Source organism: Cyclopterus lumpus, chromosome 6 (genome assembly GCF_009769545.1).
Source record: "Cyclopterus lumpus isolate fCycLum1 chromosome 6, fCycLum1.pri, whole genome shotgun sequence".
In the NCBI taxonomy this organism is placed as follows: Eukaryota; Metazoa; Chordata; class Actinopteri; order Perciformes; family Cyclopteridae; genus Cyclopterus; species Cyclopterus lumpus.
Window position 1 is genome coordinate 22142157 of NC_046971.1, and position 19832 is coordinate 22161988.

General features: G+C 43.7%; 1 protein-coding gene across 2 annotated transcripts in view; it reads right to left on the reverse strand.

Moving 5' to 3' along the window:
* Positions 1–2176: 2176 nt before the first annotated feature.
* The window catches only part of si:ch211-266k8.4 (carabin), a 57031-nt gene continuing 39375 nt past the window's right edge, over positions 2177–19832 (reverse strand). For both annotated transcript variants that reach the window (XM_034534606.1, XM_034534605.1), the window contains 2 exons: positions 17508–17786; positions 2177–2587 (listed from right to left, as the gene is read on the reverse strand). In XM_034534606.1, the coding sequence (XP_034390497.1) occupies positions 2521–2587; positions 17508–17786 (346 nt within the window). In that variant the 3' untranslated portion in view covers positions 2177–2520. The remainder of the gene's footprint in view (positions 2588–17507; positions 17787–19832) is intronic.

Genomic DNA, 19832 nt, shown 5'->3' on the forward strand with positions numbered 1-19832 from the left:
CTCCCAGGTTAGTCGAGCGCCCATCCACCGCGGTGCAGAGATATCAGGTTCAGAGGGACTCTCCTCCACTTTCCCCTGGAATGAAAGAATGCGATTGTAGATTAGCTCAACAGGGAGGATGTTAGGAAACGGGAGGCAATCATTAACCTCATTGGTTCCTACCCAGCTATGGATTTCAAACTCTCTCCAAATTCCTCTTGCGTAAACATTTTATCTCCATCCGTCCTGCTTTTCAAAACACATGTTTAAAAACGGAAACAAAAACACTTCCCGTCAAAAAAACGTAAGTGAGAAAGCGGTTCAGTTGCATAGTTAGGTAATCTTCAGGAAAGTCGAGCTTCCTCGTTCCATGACCCGACTTTCCACCTCTAGTCACAGAAATCTGATGGAGAACCTCAAATCGAGCAAACAAACAGACATGAACGATGACTAATATTACGTTACATACGTGAACGATGACTAATAATACGCTACATGCCTCGTAGCCTTCAGCTGCCAGGACATCCCAAACAGCAATTTGCTGGATTCTTCCGTGAGAAACGGCACGAGGGGCAAAAAAAATATTGCTCATGACAATTCCTCCTGAAGGAAAAAAAAGAAAAGAAAAGAAACTGACACGTACCGCAGAATTAACATATTTTTAGGGCCTTGTGTGAGTAAAAGCAGCTAAATGTTAATGTTTGACCGAGACCTTAAAATAGATGTAGTTTCCCATAAAGACAGAACACACCAGCAGGAGAAACAAATTGAAAATGTCGAAGCTCAATGTTTCTCATACGGTCATTTTCATAGTGAACACAGGTATGATAACCGCCCGCCGCATTGTCTCTCCAGGTTTGTGCAGTCTTGACTTTGAACCTGAACTAACGAGTCGACAGTCACAAGGTCAGAGGGTGCACTCTGTGCATTCCCCAGCTTTTAATAGGTCACTAGCAAAAAAGCTTCAGAAATGGGACTAAACTAAATTGTTTAATTACAGGAAGAAAGAAAGAAAAAAAACTGTGGGGAAGAAAAAACCAAAGATCCCACGATCGGCTCCTCTAATGTTAAATAACCTTTTAGTATCACCAAGCAAAGTATCAGTGTGTGCTTGTTTCAAGCCACGCCCCCTCCAACCAGCCACTGCACACAGTGTGTTTTCTCTCATGACATTAATAGGCTGTGAATCAACGAGTTAACAACCGGGGAGAAACTTGGGCTTCCAGGTAATGAAGAAACAGAGGGAACAGTTGGATACACCCATCGTTAGGAAGATGAACACACACACACACACACACACACACACACACACACACACACACACACACACACACACACACACACACACACACACACACACACACACACACACACACACACACACACACACACACACACACACACACACACACACACACACACACACACACACACACACACACACACACACACACACACACACACACACACACACACACACACACACACACACACACACATGGTGAGACTAGAGGCCGCCATAAGATGGGGTGCAGGTGCGAGTGTTAAGAAAGAAAAGTGGGGCCGAAGGAAAGTAAGTCTCGGGGCCATCATCAGCTGACGGGGCGTTACCCAGTTGTCACGGATTTACCTGAGCACTTTAAGGACTTCTTATCTTAAATCATATCAGAAAGTGTTAACTCAACGTGGACGTGACAATATGAACCATATTTATTTTTTTAAGTGCTCAGAAAACAATAAAATAAGTGGTATGTCTGCAGTTCCTGATTGACAAAGTGTCTCAATACAGAATTCAGAGGATTTCTATTGCTCCCACGCGGCCCGGCGAATGGAGACGGCGAGCAGCTAGCGGCGCTGACGAAAGGTAAACAACAACAACAGTGCTGCCAGAGCGACGACGTCGTAGAGGCGCTATCGGCTACGGCCAGCGATGGCGCAACGTGCGCTAACTTGCACTTTGAACCTGTTGTAATATCTTAGATCATAACTGATAAACCCAAACTGACATTTGAATTTAAATGAAATAAACAACACTAGTGAGAGAACTGTCAACACTATCTAGCAGTGACGTAAATAAAAGAAGTTCCAACATAGACTCAAGATAATTACATATGATGATTGTGGTTTTGGAAGCCCAAAAAAAGCTGACTCATTTCTCACACAGACCACAGACACACAAATAACATTCAGTCTCCCATTAAAAATATCAATATTTTATTAGTGCCAACTTTGCAAGACAATAAAAAAAGGAGTCATTATGAGTCAACTGAAAACGGCAAAGCAGTATCAAAGAGGTTCAAAAGAGATATAAAGAGACTCTAGCTTAATACTGTGGTAGAAATCTGTCCTTGCCGGTCTAGAGGACCTGAGCAGGTCTTCACATTCACGCAGGGATGGACCGGGCACACGACTCCCCGCACGTTTAATTGTGTCCCTGTGCGAGTGAGTTACGCATTTGGTCCACGATGCCCTGATTTGCATAACTAATTCACTATCGTATCACTTCGCTTGTTCCATCCCGTCCCTCTCCCGTCCTCGGTGTCAGATCAGCGCAGACTCTCTGGCGTTCCCGAACGGGACGCTGGTCTGATGGCGGGACGACAACTCCCTGGAAGACAAAAGGCAAAATCAATAAATAGCTCCAGAGAAGAAACGCAGGGGAAATGTGGTCACACGCATTGTTTAGATTCAAGCAATGTCGGTTCTTCAAGCTTGAAGGTTCATTTTTGACCTTGGAAAAGATACTTGTAATAAATAAATCCTCTCAACATAGAAGCTATTCATTCACATGCGAGAAAAAAAAGAAACCAAAAGAAGGTAAAGCATTGGAGCATTGTAGATGAACAAAAAACAGCCTTTGTATGACTTTTTGCACATTTGACATTTTGTAATTTCCCCTTTTTGGTATTCATACCATTCTAAACCACTGGGAATGTCCCAGGGTTCAGTGAGTTATTGGTCATGGGGTCCTGATAATATCTTCCCTCCCAACCGTACCACAGTTCCTCTGAAACCCGACCAAGATGCGCGTTCTCAGAGAGACCCAATTTGAGTTAATCTGCCCAAAACCCAAAGGAACTTGGTCAAACTGTTCTGAGTGGCGACACACCACAGGCGTTTGTGAAACCGAAGCGGTCGGTCGGACTAGAGCCACATGGAAAACACATCTGGGAAGAAAACACACAAAACAGATGAAAGCTCTTAATAATATTTCAGATGCCTTTATCTTCAGTGGCGCTTCACTCCATCACCCAATTACAGAATCAAATCTGATATGAACAAAATACTTCAACACATTTAACATTATTTGATCTCGATACATTTTTGTTTTGTTTTTGACATGTACTCATCTTTATAGTAGAGTGCAACGGCCCAAAAATGTAACGATGTCATTTGCAAGCATACAGTATATTAAGACAGAAGCCTTCGCTTTCCGCTGCAAAAAGAATCAATGATTAAATTAAACGGCATCATGCGGACAACGATCTCCCGCTGGTTTCAGTTTTAAAATGTCTGACTTAGACTTTGGTGTGAGGGGGGGGACCTGAAAGAGAGATGGTGTCTGTGGGAGAATGCTCCTTGTTGAGGCCACGTCTGCTCGAGTCAGAGTTGATTGGCCTGATACTTCCACTGTGTGTTTGAGTTGGTGTGCAGCGATTACCCTGAGCAGGTTAGCCACGGCGGCTTTAGCCGCATGTGGCTGCAGACAGGCCCCGGCGGCAAACGGCCATTCACTGGGGGCCAGCCCTCTGTCTGGCGTTCCCCACAATGGGAGTCTGTCGGGGTAATTCCACGGGAGAATTGACAGTATGGCAAACGGTGCTCCTCGACACCGGCCCCGCGCCGCACAAGCGCACGGCCGAGGCGGTCGCCAAGGATAAGCGGCTGAGCCTCGGCCTGTGGAGCAACACCAGCGAGGTGGGCCCCTCGCTATTCAGTCTGCAGCCTTTAAATGAACCCGGATAATCGCGGTTAAACCCAGAGAGGCTAAGTTGAAAAAACTGCAGTGCACCTAATATAATGGTACCATAGTATGACGACATATGGCTCAAGTTAAAACCCAACACGGGCCAGCTGCCACCCACGCAAAGATACTACTAAACAAGAACATATAGAACGACGCATAGAAATGCTCTCACGCTCCCTCTGGAGCAGGACCTCTGGATGCAGATCCAGTTTCATCCCTTTGAGGGGAACTTACAGTTGACTAGACTTGTGGAAGCCATCACCATCCCTCCTACCACTGATCTCTATTTAGTCCCTTCATTCACCATCACGTTGTGTCAAGATGGGGAAAAAAGATTTTTAGAGGAAGTTGAATACTGTAACTATTTCTTGATGACAGCCATTCCTCATCTCTGCTGGTTGCTGGTGGCAACCCCACACTGACAAGACCTGAGGAAGTTGCTGCACCTGGCTGTTCACCAAGAAGTAGTTCCAGCACGTAACTCGCCATATCATTGAGAAATTGCTGCTCACAGTGACGCTAACGGCGGTCTGTCCACTTCTTTGGCTCTTGGGCTGTCAACTAATACACTACATTTGATGAATATGTATGAAAATAGCAAGAAAAACAGACATTCCAATATCAAAATTAAAACTCAAAGTATATCAACTGGAAGTGACATACGATGTAGTCAACAGCAAACAGGAAGCCTTCAGCTCCCTCGTGGAACGTCTTCCAGCCATCTCACTTGTACCAATATATAATATCTGTATAATGTACAGACGTGCATGGTCCCCATACAGCTCTGGTGATCCCCAGGCCTTCAGCAGTTTGATATGTGGGATCTTGTGAAAGGGGTAGTAATGTTCTTGCTCTGGGTATGCTGGTTCAGATCCTGGACGAGCCCCCAAATTGTCAAAATGACGAACAAATGAAGTTTAAAAATATCTATATATTTATTGTAAACTTAAGCTAAAATAAATAAATAAATAATAATAATAATAATAATAATAATAATGTTTGCCAAGTGATGGAACACAAAACTTAACCAAAACTATACGGTGGAAGAAAATAAATGCTGAAAGCCTTCCCTGCTCTGCCCATTAATATCTGATCCAGGAAGCCCAACCAAACACACAAGAAGCAAATTCACAAATAAAACAAACAACTCACAGCTTCACCTCGGCATTGCATTTCTGCGTTTTGGGAGGGTCAACACCCGAAAAGATGACATCTTTTGTTTGCAGAAAAAACATTCGTACAGAGTTCAGCTTGAAGATGTTGCCCCCCGATTGGTTTCTGGGCTGTGACAACATGCGATAACGATCATAAACCAGAGATATGGACCTCTACTGACGGCCACGATTCATCACGATTTATCTGCTATGCATCTGTTGAAAACATCCCCCCCGAACATCAGGCCACAAAGAAAAATAAAAGGACAATGGTACCATTCACATCTATCAGGAGATACTGAACTAAAAAATGACATGTTGAGGCCTGGCAAACTGAGTCCCGCATGATCCGTCACTAAAGTGGAGTTCAGTTTAACACGGTTTGCTCCCCTATCCAACAACGTTGCTGACTTAATGCAGTTTCTAGTCATAAGGAGCCCCAATGGAACCGCTAAAACATTTAGACTGGGTGTCAAGTTGGGACCACGCTACAGTTGGGTGGGAATAATTTAGACAAAAGGCGCGCCGAGTAACACAGTATGGGGGACAGCGCGCCGTCTCTCACACACACGGCCATGTTAAGTCTATTGTGTGCCTCCAACAGCGAGTGTTAGCCAGGTCTGTTGCACTGAGCTCCGGTTCCTTCCTTCCTACCTTCCTTCCTCCCCCCCCCACACACACGTATAGGAATAGTTTGTGTGCATGCACTTTGCACACAAGCTTGAACAATGAGACAAAAAGCATGCATAATTCAAATTCAATTACACTGCGAGCAGAAGAAGGAAACTGGAGAGAGAGACTCACGGGCAGCCATAATGTGTTGCACCAGTAAAACCATTTCCCCTGCCGTGACTCGGCCAGTCACACAGACTGGGCTCGGTTACCCGGCTCGTTCGGCCCAAACAAGGTTCGTAGCACAGAGACGCATCAGTGACACCCGACACCGGTGGCCAGCGCACCTCAGAGGAACAATGTCTCACTTGCGGTATTGCACTCAAGTCATTTCAGTTATTTTCTTCCGGCATCATCAGGACCCACGTGGGCCAATTTTATTCTGGCTGACAGACAGATGTTTATGCAGCACTTAGTGCTGTATATTTATGTTCAACTAATTAGAAGTATTATTATTACTGGCGGCCTGTCCAGGGTGTCCCCTGCCTTCGCCCTATGTCAGCTGGGATAGGCTCCAGCGCCCCCGCGACCCTAATGAGGATAAGCGGTATTGAAAATGGATGGATGGATTAGACTGCAAATCCATCGCACGTTTAATATAATGGCTAACAGGTAGAGACGGGACCAAAAGGAGGCGATTTGTTTTATTATTACTGTAGGATACATTTTAAAGAGACTTAATGAACCGAGCAAGCACACAGAGTCTGATACAAGCGCGGCACTTTCAACCGCTCTGACCTTTTATTCAGGAAAAATGCCTGTGCTGCATAAATGGGTTATATACATGGACTGATACTGATACTAAGATCACAACCTAAACAGATGGATTTATTAGTATTATTCAGCCTTTGAAGTGCTAATATCACACGTCTGCCATCCCAGAATCCTGTGGTTGGTTTGTTAGCTTTCACACTACAGACGGCTGTTCGGTCCGCGTCAGGATTCGATTGACAGCTTCTACACCAGCCCAAACCAACCGTGCAAAGAGGAGGTCGGGTGCTAAAGCAGCCTTTGACAAACCAGAGCTAAATGCTAATGTCAACATCAATCTCAGTTTAGCAATGGAAGCTAGCTAACGTTCGCCGATTAACACAAACACACAGCCGAGGATGACGACAATGTCATGTGTAAGGCATCTGGTCACAAGCCAAAATATGGGACAATCATACACACTTCGTGCTAGCGCTATCAGAACAGTATTATGAAGAAAAATGATGAATGTCTGTCCTATATTTCATGACAATTGAGTCAACAGTGGATGGATTCTATCTGCACACTGCCAGCCATAGAGAAGTGCTGCTAGTGCGGCTGCAGAGCAGCAAAGTCTCACATCGGTACCAATTGACCCTTCACTAAGCCCCTCCCCCCGCTGATAACCATCAAGCTGTCAGTTACCATGGAGCCCACACTGTCACTAACTGCACACAATGAATGAATATTAAGTGATTTTAGAGCGAAGCAGACGAAAGGGTCTTTGTAGCATAAGACAAAATCAAAAGCAGCATTTGTAGACATTTAGCAAACCTTCAGTGACTAGCGTAGCATAACAAAATAATGAAGTGCTAACAAACCCTGCTAATGTTAGCTCTGAAATGTTTGTGTGTGTTTAGAAACGAATAACCCACTGACACCACGTTAAATCACGACCAGCTCCAAACCCACCAAACATGTACTGCATATAAAAGCTTTATTCTACCCCATCTTAAAACTGGACTACAAATGGCAACGCACAAGTATGTGTTTCGCCCGTGAACCTTCCGTTTGCATTTGTAATATACAAGTCATACTCATTTGAATGGACGTCGGACTTTCTTTAGACGGCCGCATAAACTCAGAAGATGAAATTGGAAGCTCACTTTGCCTCAGCTACTGTCAAACAAGCGTCACAACAAACGACTGAAGCGATGACCCACGGTGCGGGCTGAGCGTAAACATCCTCTGAGGCTGGGGGAAGGTGTTCCGACAGGTAAATGAGAAGAAAGTGGAGGAGAGATGAATTTGGGGTGTGGCTTAACATATCTGGCTCTTCTTTGATGGCACTATAAAGTTAGAAAGAGAACACACCGGCTGTATGTTTTTATGTTGTGTTCTTTCTTAACTGGCCCGCGTTCTTCTCGGTTAACCTGGATACGTTACTTTGACAACTCGCCGTCGAGCTAAGAAACAATAGAGACGATCGCCCGCCACCAACCTTTACGGCCCCATCTCCCTCATCCTGCCTTCTGCAGGTGTTCACAGTGAGACACGGCAGATGTCAGATACAATCTCAGATACGGGACATGGGAAGCGCTGGGAAGTTACTAAAGACTTGCAGCGTGCAGTTCATTCAAAGCAGGTTAAATGTAGATCAGGGTAGAGTCAGAGTGAGTGGGTGGCTTTAACGGTTTCCACTGCTCCCGTGGCAGGATCCGTGAGATGGTAGTATAATTCTACTTTTACTACATTTTGGATTCAACACCTCCTCGTCTGTAGAGGGACCCTTATTTATAATATTTGTAATATGATAGATATAATTGTTTTTCCTTTCCCATTACAGCCAAAGGTCAGCCTTCTTACAGATCAGATTCTTACAGAGTGGTGATGGGCGCAAGAGAAGCACATTTACTTATTTCACTACTTCCTAAACTGCACAAACGCCAAAAGTCTGAGTGGAATTTGATGTTCCATTGATAGTGTTTGAATTTCTGTAGTCGATGCTCTTTCCAGTGCAATTCAGTCACTGTGCCAAGTGCTGCTAATGCCAACTTTTGCTCACATCAGCATGCCAACATCCTGACACTGAGAATACTCACATGGTGCTGATAAACAGGCGTAATGTTTCCCATGTTCAACATCTTGTCGTTGGGCGTTGGCATGCCAACATCTCCGGAGCGTTCCACACTGAATCCCAATCGTTAGCAGATGGAACTCGGCATGTGACCAGTTTGAGTTGACCATTTTCGCGAGTGACGCAGGAAAAGGAGAGGCTGTCTCACGTTCGAGGGAATCTTCAATTAAATCGGATCGCGAGGCTAATTCTCCGCCAGCATCGGGGAATTCCCAATCACGCCGGAACGTAAACAAAGTGAGCTGCTGTGGTTTACTGTGGTGACTCAAAGAGTTCGTGGCGTCGACTGGGATATATGTTCTCTGACGACAGCCGGTCGGTGGAAGTGATGACAAGGACGTCATCGCCCTCAAGGTGACCGACGCGCATTCCTTGAATGAACGAACATTCTCAACAGTAGACTTTGACGACATTGTCCTTTAATTTTTAACCCTGAAGGCTTTTCCCAGTCATTAACTTTGACCTTGTCAAATGACTAGATTGTAGATAACCGACAATGTATGAAATGTTTCTCGGCAAAATAACGGAAAAAAAAAAAAATATATATATACGTTGTCCATTTTTCCAAGATTGACAGTTCCCTTTGTTCCACGGGTGGAAAAAAAACGAGCGTAGCTCAGAGGGCAATTTATTTCAATCTATTCAATTTATCACTTCCTTTCACTGCAGGTGTCGGGAGGGGGTGGGGGTGGGGGGGACATTTTCCATTCAGCTCTTGGAAAAACATTGAGGTGTGGTCCATTCATGGTTCACTCGCTTTTACATTTATACCTGTTGGCTTTCGTTCACCTTTCTAGATAAACAGCGAGGCGTGGGCCAAAGCTGCCATTCACTTGAGACTCCCCCCTCAGTGTAAACCTTAGCCCCTGGAACTCTCTGCAAGTATTACTATAATTATGACAATAAGCATAATAAGCGGTCATGTTTGAATTAAAGAAGTAATACCCTATATAATGACTTTAATGATGACTTGAAAAGAGCGACTATATAACGAGAGGTGCCTGGGTTTTAAGACTGAAAATGTACGTGTATGCCAAAAACTTAAGTGGAAATAAAGTTCAGCCAGAGGTTGAAACAGTTAATCCACCCCTGCTATTGTATTTCTCTTTCAAACTTTTCAGGCTTAGGGGTTGACACGTTTTTGAAGAAGTACAGTGTGTGTGTGTGTGTCTCGAGGCTGAGTCTTTGATCAAACAAACGCCACAGTGTTTGGGATATCAGTGCGAGTCTTGCTTTTTTCCCCTTCTTTTTCCCTCCCCGCTCGTGTGTGAGCTGAGGAATGTCACCGTTCACATGGGTAAAGCCTACACACACACACACACACACACACACACACACACACACACACACACACACACACACACACACACACACACACACACACACACACACACACACACACACACACACACACACACACACACACACACACACACACACACACACACACACACACACACACACACACACACACACACACACACACACACACACACACACACACACACACACGGGGATCGCTGGGAAATCTGGAGTGATGTCATGAATGATTAAGATTAGAACGGTGTCGTGTGTCAAGAGAACAGTGTTCAACACAAAGAGGAGAGCAAACGTGCATAATTGACTATGATATACATTATATTTAATAGAATTCATTTGCCAGTGAGATGCAATCACACAAATGAAAATATAAGGCTATAAAGAAAGTAGCAGCTCCTCTTTCCGGGCAAATACATTCTGATGAGTATTTCCTAAAAGTCAGTGAAAAGGTGCAGATGAAAGCTGTGAGCTTAAAGTCTACGTGATAAATAACTCAGTCATAATGCTCGCTGGCCAGCTGCATGAAGGAAAGATACCAGGTCTTAATTTGGCGAGCATATAAGACTGTTTTTTTCCTTTTAGCCGCGATGTAATGTTCTCAAAATGAAAAGCCACTTAGTAGAGACGTCCTATATGGCTCTTGTATTGACCCCTTGGTAGAGACGTCCTATATGGCTCTTGTAGTGACGTCCTATATGGCTCTTGTAGTGACGTCCTATATGGCTCTTGTAGTGACGCCTTGGTAGAGACGTCCTATATGGCTCTTGTAGTGACGCCATGTTCTCAAAAAGAAAAGCCACTCAAAGGGAATAAATTAAAAAAACAACGAGTGATACATGTTTATTAATACTGCAGAATAATAGGTCATTTTCAGGCTGGCTAACCAAATAGCTAGCTTGGTTAGCTTGCACATGTATCCCTCTGTACTTACAGTAGCCACAGGAGCTAATGTAGGGGCTTATTTCTGTGTTCTGTGCAGCAGAGATGTTCCAAACGTTTTATTTCCTGATGTTTAAAATAAATTCTGTCACTGGCATTTACACTTGGAGTCAGTGATTACATCTCATAATGTGATTTGTAAACATACGATGAGTTAGTTCGAAGTTATGGGAATTTACTGTATATTGTGTTAAGTATTTATCAAGTCCCTATTACATAGTACATTATTATATAATAAAAGACAACATATTGTCAGCTCGTTACAGGTTCTTGTGACTTTCGATGTAAAACTACGGTTCATTAAACAGCCACTGAAGCCGTGCTCGGTTTGTTTGTGGTAGTCAGGGGGGGAATGGAGGCGTCACATGGCTGGTTCTGAGCACCGACACACTGCAGTCAGCCTTTTACTGTCCCTTTGTTTCTTTAAATAGGACGAGCCCTCTCTCTGTGTGTGTGTGTGTGTGTGATCACTCATCCGCCCTGTATCCTCACTGCCCTGTTATGTAACACAACTACACCTGCATCTTAACAATTCCCTTCACAATGGCAGAGGTGGCCACTTGTGTGTGTTTGTAGATTCAGTGCATCCATGCATGCATTTTTCACCCGGGATTCATTTTTGCATTGTGTTTCGTCACATGAAGCATGCAAAACACAAAAGGCACATTGGCACACGCACCAACAACCACAATCTCACACATTGAATTTCCTCGATGTTAAGTTAACGTGTGCTGATTTGTGTAAGTCTGCGCACGCACGTACGTAAAACATGGTAAACCCAAACGTTTCCCCCGGGGAGCGGCGATGAGTACGGGACTGCAGAGCGGCTCCCATACTGCTGAACATAACAGATATAACAACACCGCGGGATCAGATGACAAGCGCCAGCCGACACTCTCTCTCATGCATGCATACCAAATGGTGACACATTACTTCCCCTTTGTCCTTAAAGACGGAACAAAAACACTGATAGATCACCACTCTCTCACACTCACACGACTCACTACCTGGAGCTTATTTTCCCACGCTTTAGTGCCCAAACAAGTAACGGGGACAACATTTCCTTTTGATCCAATAATGAGGGTGAACGCTGCAGATGGCAGCCGTTAAATGGGCTACGACGTAATCACGTTGGGCAACTGCTCAGCATCTCATGTGCGTCCAGATTAACATCCGCTTGATCCGGTCTGTTGTGTCCGACCATAGACTGTCTATGGGAAGTGATGTAGTCGTTGTGACATCCCCCCTTGCTTTGCAGACTGCGGGTTTGATGCCTCATTCAGCATTTTTTTGTAGCGACTGGAGAACGGAAGTGACCATATTTGTACAGCGAAGTAGTGACGCCTTAGTAGAGACGTCCTATATGGCTCTTGTAGTGACGCCTGGCTAGAGACGTCCTATATGGCTCTTGTAGTGACGCCTTGATAGAGACGTCCTATATGGCTCTTGTAGTGACGCCTTGGTAGAGACGTCCTATATGGCTCTTGTAGTGACCCCTTGATAGAGACGTCCTATATGGCTCTTGTAGTGACGCCTTGATAGAGACGTCCTATATGGCTCTTGTAGTGACCCCTTGATAGAGACGTCCTATATGGCTCTTGTAGTGACGCCTTGGTAGAGACGTCCTATATGGCTCTTGTAGTGACGCCTTGATAGAGACGTCCTATATGGCTCTTGTAGTGACCCCTTGATAGAGACGTCCTATATGGCTCTTGTAGTGACGCCTTGGTAGAGACGTCCTATATGGCTCTTGTAGTGACGCCTTGATAGAGACGTCCTATATGGCTCTTGTAGTGACGCCTTGATAGAGACGTCCTATATGGCTCTTGTAGTGACGCCTTGATAGAGACGTCCTATATGGCTCTTGTAGTGACGCCTTGGTAGAGACGTCCTATATGGCTCTTGTAGTGACGCCTTGATAGAGACGTCCTATAGTGACGCCTTGATAGAGACGTCCTATATAGGTCTTGTAGTGACGCCTTGATAGAGACGTCCTATATGGCTCTTGTAGTGACGCCTTGATAGAGACGTCCTATATGGCTCTTGTAGTGACGCCTTGATAGAGACGTCCTATATGGCTCTTGTAGTGACGCCTTGATAGAGACGTCCTATATGGCTCTTGTAGTGACGCCTTGATAGAGACGTCCTATATGGCTCTTGTAGTGACGCCTTAGTAGAGACGTCCTATATGGCTCTTGTAGTGACGCCTTAGTAGAGACGTCCTATATGGCTCTTGTAGTGACGTCCTATATGGCTCTTGTAGTGACCCCTTGATAGAGACGTCCTATATGGCTCTTGTAGTGACGCCTTAGTAGAGACGTCCTATATGGCTCTTGTAGTGACATGTCAATCCCAAGGTAAATACGCCATAAAACATAATCCGCTTTATGATCAATTTGACTCTAAATGGACCATCATTTACTAAATGAACATCATGCTGCATTGAAGAAGACTTGAAACTAGAGATTGAGACCATGAACTCATGTTTATCAAGAGTCATCTTCTATAGACTTCTATATGATCAGACTTCTCTTTGCAACAAGAGGAGTCGCCCCCCTCGTCAGGAGATAGAATGCAGGGTTAAAAATAAATACTGAAGTTACTTTTCAACCCCTGTTGCCCGGGTGGACAGAAAATGCACATATACAAGGTTTATAGAACGGTTCTAGAATATAATAATAATCCAGCACTCAGTATTCAGATCTTTCAATTACAAGCCATTATGTCTTATGAGTAAATCTGTCTTATTATAATGTAATTAAGAACAAATCCTCTAACATACTTTGACAAGTGAGCCGTGCCATTGTCAGATATAATCAAGGAAACCATACACTCCCATTTTATATGCAAAAATGCCAAAGAAAGACAATATGTGTGTGTTGGTCTTTGTCAGTGTGTCCACCAAAGTTCAATTACAAATACACGCAACTTACATTTAAAAGACAAAGAGAACAAAATGTGTGTAACATGAAACAACGCTTGCAACAAAGAGATTATGTTTATGTAATGGGTGCAAATATGCGTTTGGAGTGCAAAATGATAGACAGAATACCGGTTGAGCTAGTTACCTGGCACTGTGTGTGGGACTTGGAATACATTTTTTTCCTGCCTGCCAAACTGTCTGGCTCAATACTGGTAACCTGGGCCTCATACAGCAGACATTAACTGTGTGGCTCCCACAGACAGATTAACAAATGTATAAAACTACATTCCAAATAGTGTTGCGGTAGTGCAGCCATCTGAAACATGACAATGTTTTCTTTTCTGAGTCCTTATTCTTGGATCTGTTTAACTAATGTAGACCAATATTATAATAAAGTATTTTTCAATTCTTGTAAAAAAAAGAAATAAAGTGGAATACTTTACATGGGCTCAGAATTGTGGTATTTAGTTTGGTATATAATACAAATATATAGTTAAAAGCATAATAGCATGCCGCTTTTATCTGCCTGTCTTATGTTTTATGTTTCTTTGCAAGTGAGAAATTGTACACGCCAGCCAGAATGCAACCAGAATAAAGACGTCCACCCTTTCTCCTGTACTCACTTTTATAAAAGTGGTTGCAGGGCTGAAAACCAGGCGTCAGCTTTCCGTTGCCCAAACTGAAACTTGTCACATTATATTTCGAGTAATTAAGAAATACGCAGATGCTATGGAGTTACACGTCGTCCTAATAGTGAAGTGGAGAACGGTGTTCCTCGGCCAGTCGGTGAGGCGTTTATATCCCCGAGGTTCTGTAGGACGCGCTACCTTGAACTAGCAAACTTGATGCCTCACTTTCTGTATAGAGGTGTGCGTGCTTTGCAGCTTCATTTGTTTTTCCGTCACATCCTTAATGTCCTCCGTGTTCGTCGTTGGGGTTAATCTGGTTCTTTGTCGGTTGTGAGACCAACTTTTCACGCCGCAGTCAAATAACTTACTTTGTGTTGCTGTTGTCTGTAAAACAGATGTGAAGGCACAATGTGCAGCGTTGTCACGTGCGGCATCTTCTAGTTAAGAACATAACAGCAATATCTAAATATCTCTAACGCAACAAATGTTTTAAAAATATATGTATTTTGGAGTGCATGTTTTGCCATCTGTCCTTATGTGTTCAAATGTGGTTCAAAGTGGTTTCCACTGAACCAATGGGTCAATAATTGGTTGCAGATTCTTTCTTGCAACCCTTACGGCTTAGTTTTTAACTAACGGTGAAAAAGCTATACGTTTATCTGCTTGATTTTTTTTGCTTTCCTTTGTTGGTGAGACATTGTTCTAGCTTGCATGAATGGAAGTGGAGTAAAGACTTCAATTCTTTTCCTCCAACAGTTCACTAAACCACAAATCTCTCCAATCTTTTCAATTGCGTCGCCTTCATCAGTCCTTCTGCACGAGGGAACCCACAGAGGGTGGGAATAATGTTGTTGTGTCAGCTGAGCTCATCTTCCTGTGCCAACACACACACACACACACACACACACACACACACACACACACACACTCTCTCTCTCTCTCTTTGGGAGGGACATGTTGTACAGAAGGTGTGTAACCCACTAAACAGGAAACTGCAGGTCTATTTCTGTGTTGTGGCGTCCCCACCCTGCCCTGCTGTGAAGCGCCATGGGAAAACACAACAGGATGGATCCGACTCGCTCGTCTCATAAAACCCATTCGAAAGACGGACGGTTTACACGGACGGTTTACACCCAGGCATCAGACACGCGTCTGATAATCACCTGGCAGCGGTTCTGTTTTTTTTTGTGTGGTTAGGAATATGACATTGAGCAATATCAAAAATCCATCAACAGTAAAAATATATTCAGACAGCAGAAAAAAAAAAAACATTTTCGGTGAATGATTTACCAGCCTTGCTCCAGCAACAATAAGACGTGGTGACAGAATTAAAAGGTTGCTTTTCGACTGAGCAAATGAATAAAGGAATGTTGTGGTGGTATTTCCTAACACTGCGTGCTTCCTAACAAAAATACATACACACTGGCAACAGGTTGACAGGCTTCAGTGAACATTGTTTTTGTCCACCAAACTTTTAAAAACCAAAAGGTTTTTCAATAACTTAAATCCCAATTCTTCAGCTAAGAGGTTTTGCGATCAGCAATCCAAAGCTCCATGGTAATGTAATGTAATATAATATAATTAAATTATAATAAACCTACACACACACACACACACACACACACACACACACACACACACACACACACACACACACACACACACACACACACACACACACACACACACACCACACACACACACACACACACACACACACACACACACACACACACACACACACACACACACACACACACACACACACACACACACACACACACACACACACACACACACACACACACACACACACACACACACACACACACACACACACACACACACACACACACACACACACACACACACACACACACACACACACACACTTCATTCTTTCACCAATGGCAGCTTTTTTGATTCATCAGCCCGGAGGCGTTTGATGTGGGGCGTCGCCGTCTGTATAATAAGCGCACTTCCTCCAAACGGAGCCTGGAACCAGATTAGCACGGGCTCACGCGCTGCTGGTTTGATAGTGTGGAACTGGATATGCTTTGTGATGTGGGTTTTGCTCTGCTCGCCACACTTATTCGGAGCTCGACCGCAGCTTTCCTCTGCATCCGTCATCTGCCTATGAGAAGGGCTCGCGTGGCAAGTTGGATCTCGTTCATCCCACTTCACTTCCTGCTGTCACAACGCAGCGGCCGTAGCAGAAGATGCTGTGAATTCAGTGTGTGATGTCAAGGTTTGGTACCACTTTGTGCCGATTGGGTTGCCTTTCAAACACAACTGATGATTTTACTGTATTGTCAATAGAATTACACAGAAATTGATTTTTTGCCCCCCATCCATCCTGAACCTCCTTCACCCTCAAATAGTCCAGCTCTCATCTCTCCGTTCATCAAGATGACAACGGAATAGTCGGGTTCCAGATGGGGCTCAGCCGTCAGCCAGGGTGAAGATAAACACTCAATACTAAATGGTATTTTACTGTCCAGTCCTCAGATCCCTGCATTGGCTGCTGGTTCCTCATTATTTTCAAAGCCACTGCTTTTAATTAGTTTTTTAAAAAAAAACATCATTTATCTGGCATGTTTCATTGATTTTCATTGCTTTGGCTTGCATTTAGTTTTTAATCATGTGGTTATTCTGTAAAAAACTTCAGTGTTGCCTCTGGGTATGAAATGTGCTATATAAATAAATGTGCCTTGCCATCAAGGATGCATCAATTCAAAATCCCCCAAACTGTTATAATTTCTATTATAATGTGGTGATTCAATCCCAGTAGGGGGTAACTTTATTCCCTTTGGCCATATGGGTGTCGTGATAAACACCCCAAATCTAATTAATTTTATTCTCGTCTCTGATGTCAAATTAGTGTTATTACACAGGGAGAATAATCCCTTTGTGTTTATTAATTATCTGTAAATTATCAGTTATCGTGAGGTGGGGGTGGGCAGGTAGAGCAGTCGCAGGTTTAATTGTATTCCACAGCCGGCGCATTAAGAGGTTGTGTTGCAGACCTGAATGTCATTTGCATCCTCAGTATTTCAACCTATTTGATGGGAAAAACATAATCATACAAGCTTCTTACTTGATGAGAGCTGTCCTGGGTGTGTCTTGCTGCTCCCCGCTGGATGATGATGGAGGACTCGGAGACGGGGCGATGGAGGAGGAAGACGGAGGAAGGGTCGAGGAACGGAGGGACGGAGGGAGGACGGAGGAGGAGGGAGAGATCTGGCCCAGCGGGTTCTTGCTGCTCCGTAGAAGACGGAGGGACTTGACTCTGATGGGCTGGACAAGGCTGTTGCTACGGTGACCGGATGCCTTGCCAGAAGGTCCTGTGCAGGTCCTCTTGAGGGTTGGCTCTGATCTGGAAACAAAAATCACATCAGAGATCAAACAACTTTCCCGATGGATGATTATTGATACGGAAGTTGCAGTTGCCAAATTGCAATGCATCAATAAAGTGCTTTCATGTTACATTAAGTGTTCATTTTCTTATTTAGGTGGCACTTTGTTCTTTTAACTTTCCAAAATGGTGTCCGTCTACTGCAAATGTAAATGAATACTGAACTGATTAATGTCAAATTCTTCATGGCATATTTTACATTTTAACATGGCATAGATGATTTGCATCTAAAGTTAATCTTAAACGTTTCACAAACTTAAGACACTAACAATAAAAACACACTAACAATAGTAACATCATCAAGAGAGAAATCACGTTCCTCCTCTTCATCTGCTCCCTCAGATGGGATTACAACTGGATTTCCACTGTGTTGTGATAAACCCTAAGAGATTGCGCTTACGAAGAATAATGAAGAACTTGGAATGACACTGCCAGTGTTTTAAATATATATGAAAGTGCAATGTCTACAGAACTTGAGTCCTCAGTCAGGACAGGCACACTCTGAATCCTAAACTTTGAGTCATAAACAAGGAATAATGCGCTTTTCACCAAATGTGATGCTATTTTAACAGCATGGAAAAAAATATTTGAAATAAAATGTATTTTCATGACAACGCCTGTGGGCACGATAGGTTTCAATGGGTTAAAACTGCAAAAGGCATGCTAGTAAACTGGATGGACTGGATGGATTGTGACTGCAGGTCACAAGATGTTTGGGAAAACAATATTACAAACATGTCTGTAATATTTATCATAATGGCCAAGTTTGTGACCGAATACGTGGGGGGTTAAAACATGAAAGAGTAATGCAAGTCTTTATAATTATTCTGATCCTGCGACTTCAAAGCAAAACAAAAAATGACTGATTTGGGGACCTGACCTGAAGACAAGCCATCAGCTGTCAAACTATCCGGGCCCAGAGGCGACCTCGGAGTGGCTCAACAAACATAAATCCTCCACATGACAAGAATTATGCCAACTACATATAGTGTGGGGAAGCAGCGAAGGAGTGAGCCATCTCTCTTCCTGCTCACCTCAGGTTGAGAGCTGCACATGACAATAAAACAATGTTTTCTGTGATGCGTTTAGGTCAGATCATGGGCCCTGCTGATGCCCCTCCTCCCTCCCTCCTATTTAGATGGATCCTGGTTATCTGGATCGTGGTCCATGCCTACTACTCATTATTCATACATTTCTGTCATATTCATGTAATGTGTTTATGTAACTCTGTAACGCTGTTCATCTGTACACATGACATCTATTGCATCTGTCCATCCGGGGAGAGGGATCCTCCTCTGTTGCTCTCCTGAAGGTTTCTTTCCAATCCGATGTGAGGTCCTGGGACAGGGATGTCGTATGTGTACAGATTGTAAAGCTGTGTAATTTGTGAATCTGGGCTATACAAAATAAAATAAACTGAATTCAATTCAATGTGACCAAAAATATTATATTTCAAAAGTGATAATCGCTGCTAATGTTACGTCATTCATTTATATTTTCTGTACTTTTTCGATCTGGCCCGTCTGCCTTTTAAAATCTCGAACCGGGTGAATTAGTAATTAAACAACTCTGGTGTAAAGGTTATATGCAGCAGGGCAGGAGGAATCCTGAGAGAGTAACATGCCACAAAAGGAGCGCAGAGCATTCCTACTGTTGTTCCTGTGCTCCCGGTTTCATCACAAATTCAACATGTCTGACAATAACTCGAACAGAGACAAAAGAGATGCTTAGACGACACAGCGTAGCGAGAGATATGTCGCACGGCTGTGGTACAGTGTCACGTGACCGTGCTATGCAAGCAGTGTGACCCCAAGTAAGGGCAGCGAGTCTTGAACTTTGACCCCATACGAAGCAAGATCCACACAGCAAGGCTTGATATGATCCAGGTCCTGGATTTGTTTCTTTGATGTTTGGAGTGGCAGCCGACTTTTGTTATTCAATTCAGTTTGGTATGACAACTAGAACAAATGTTTTAAATATCTATTGAAGTCTAATGAATTGTTGAAT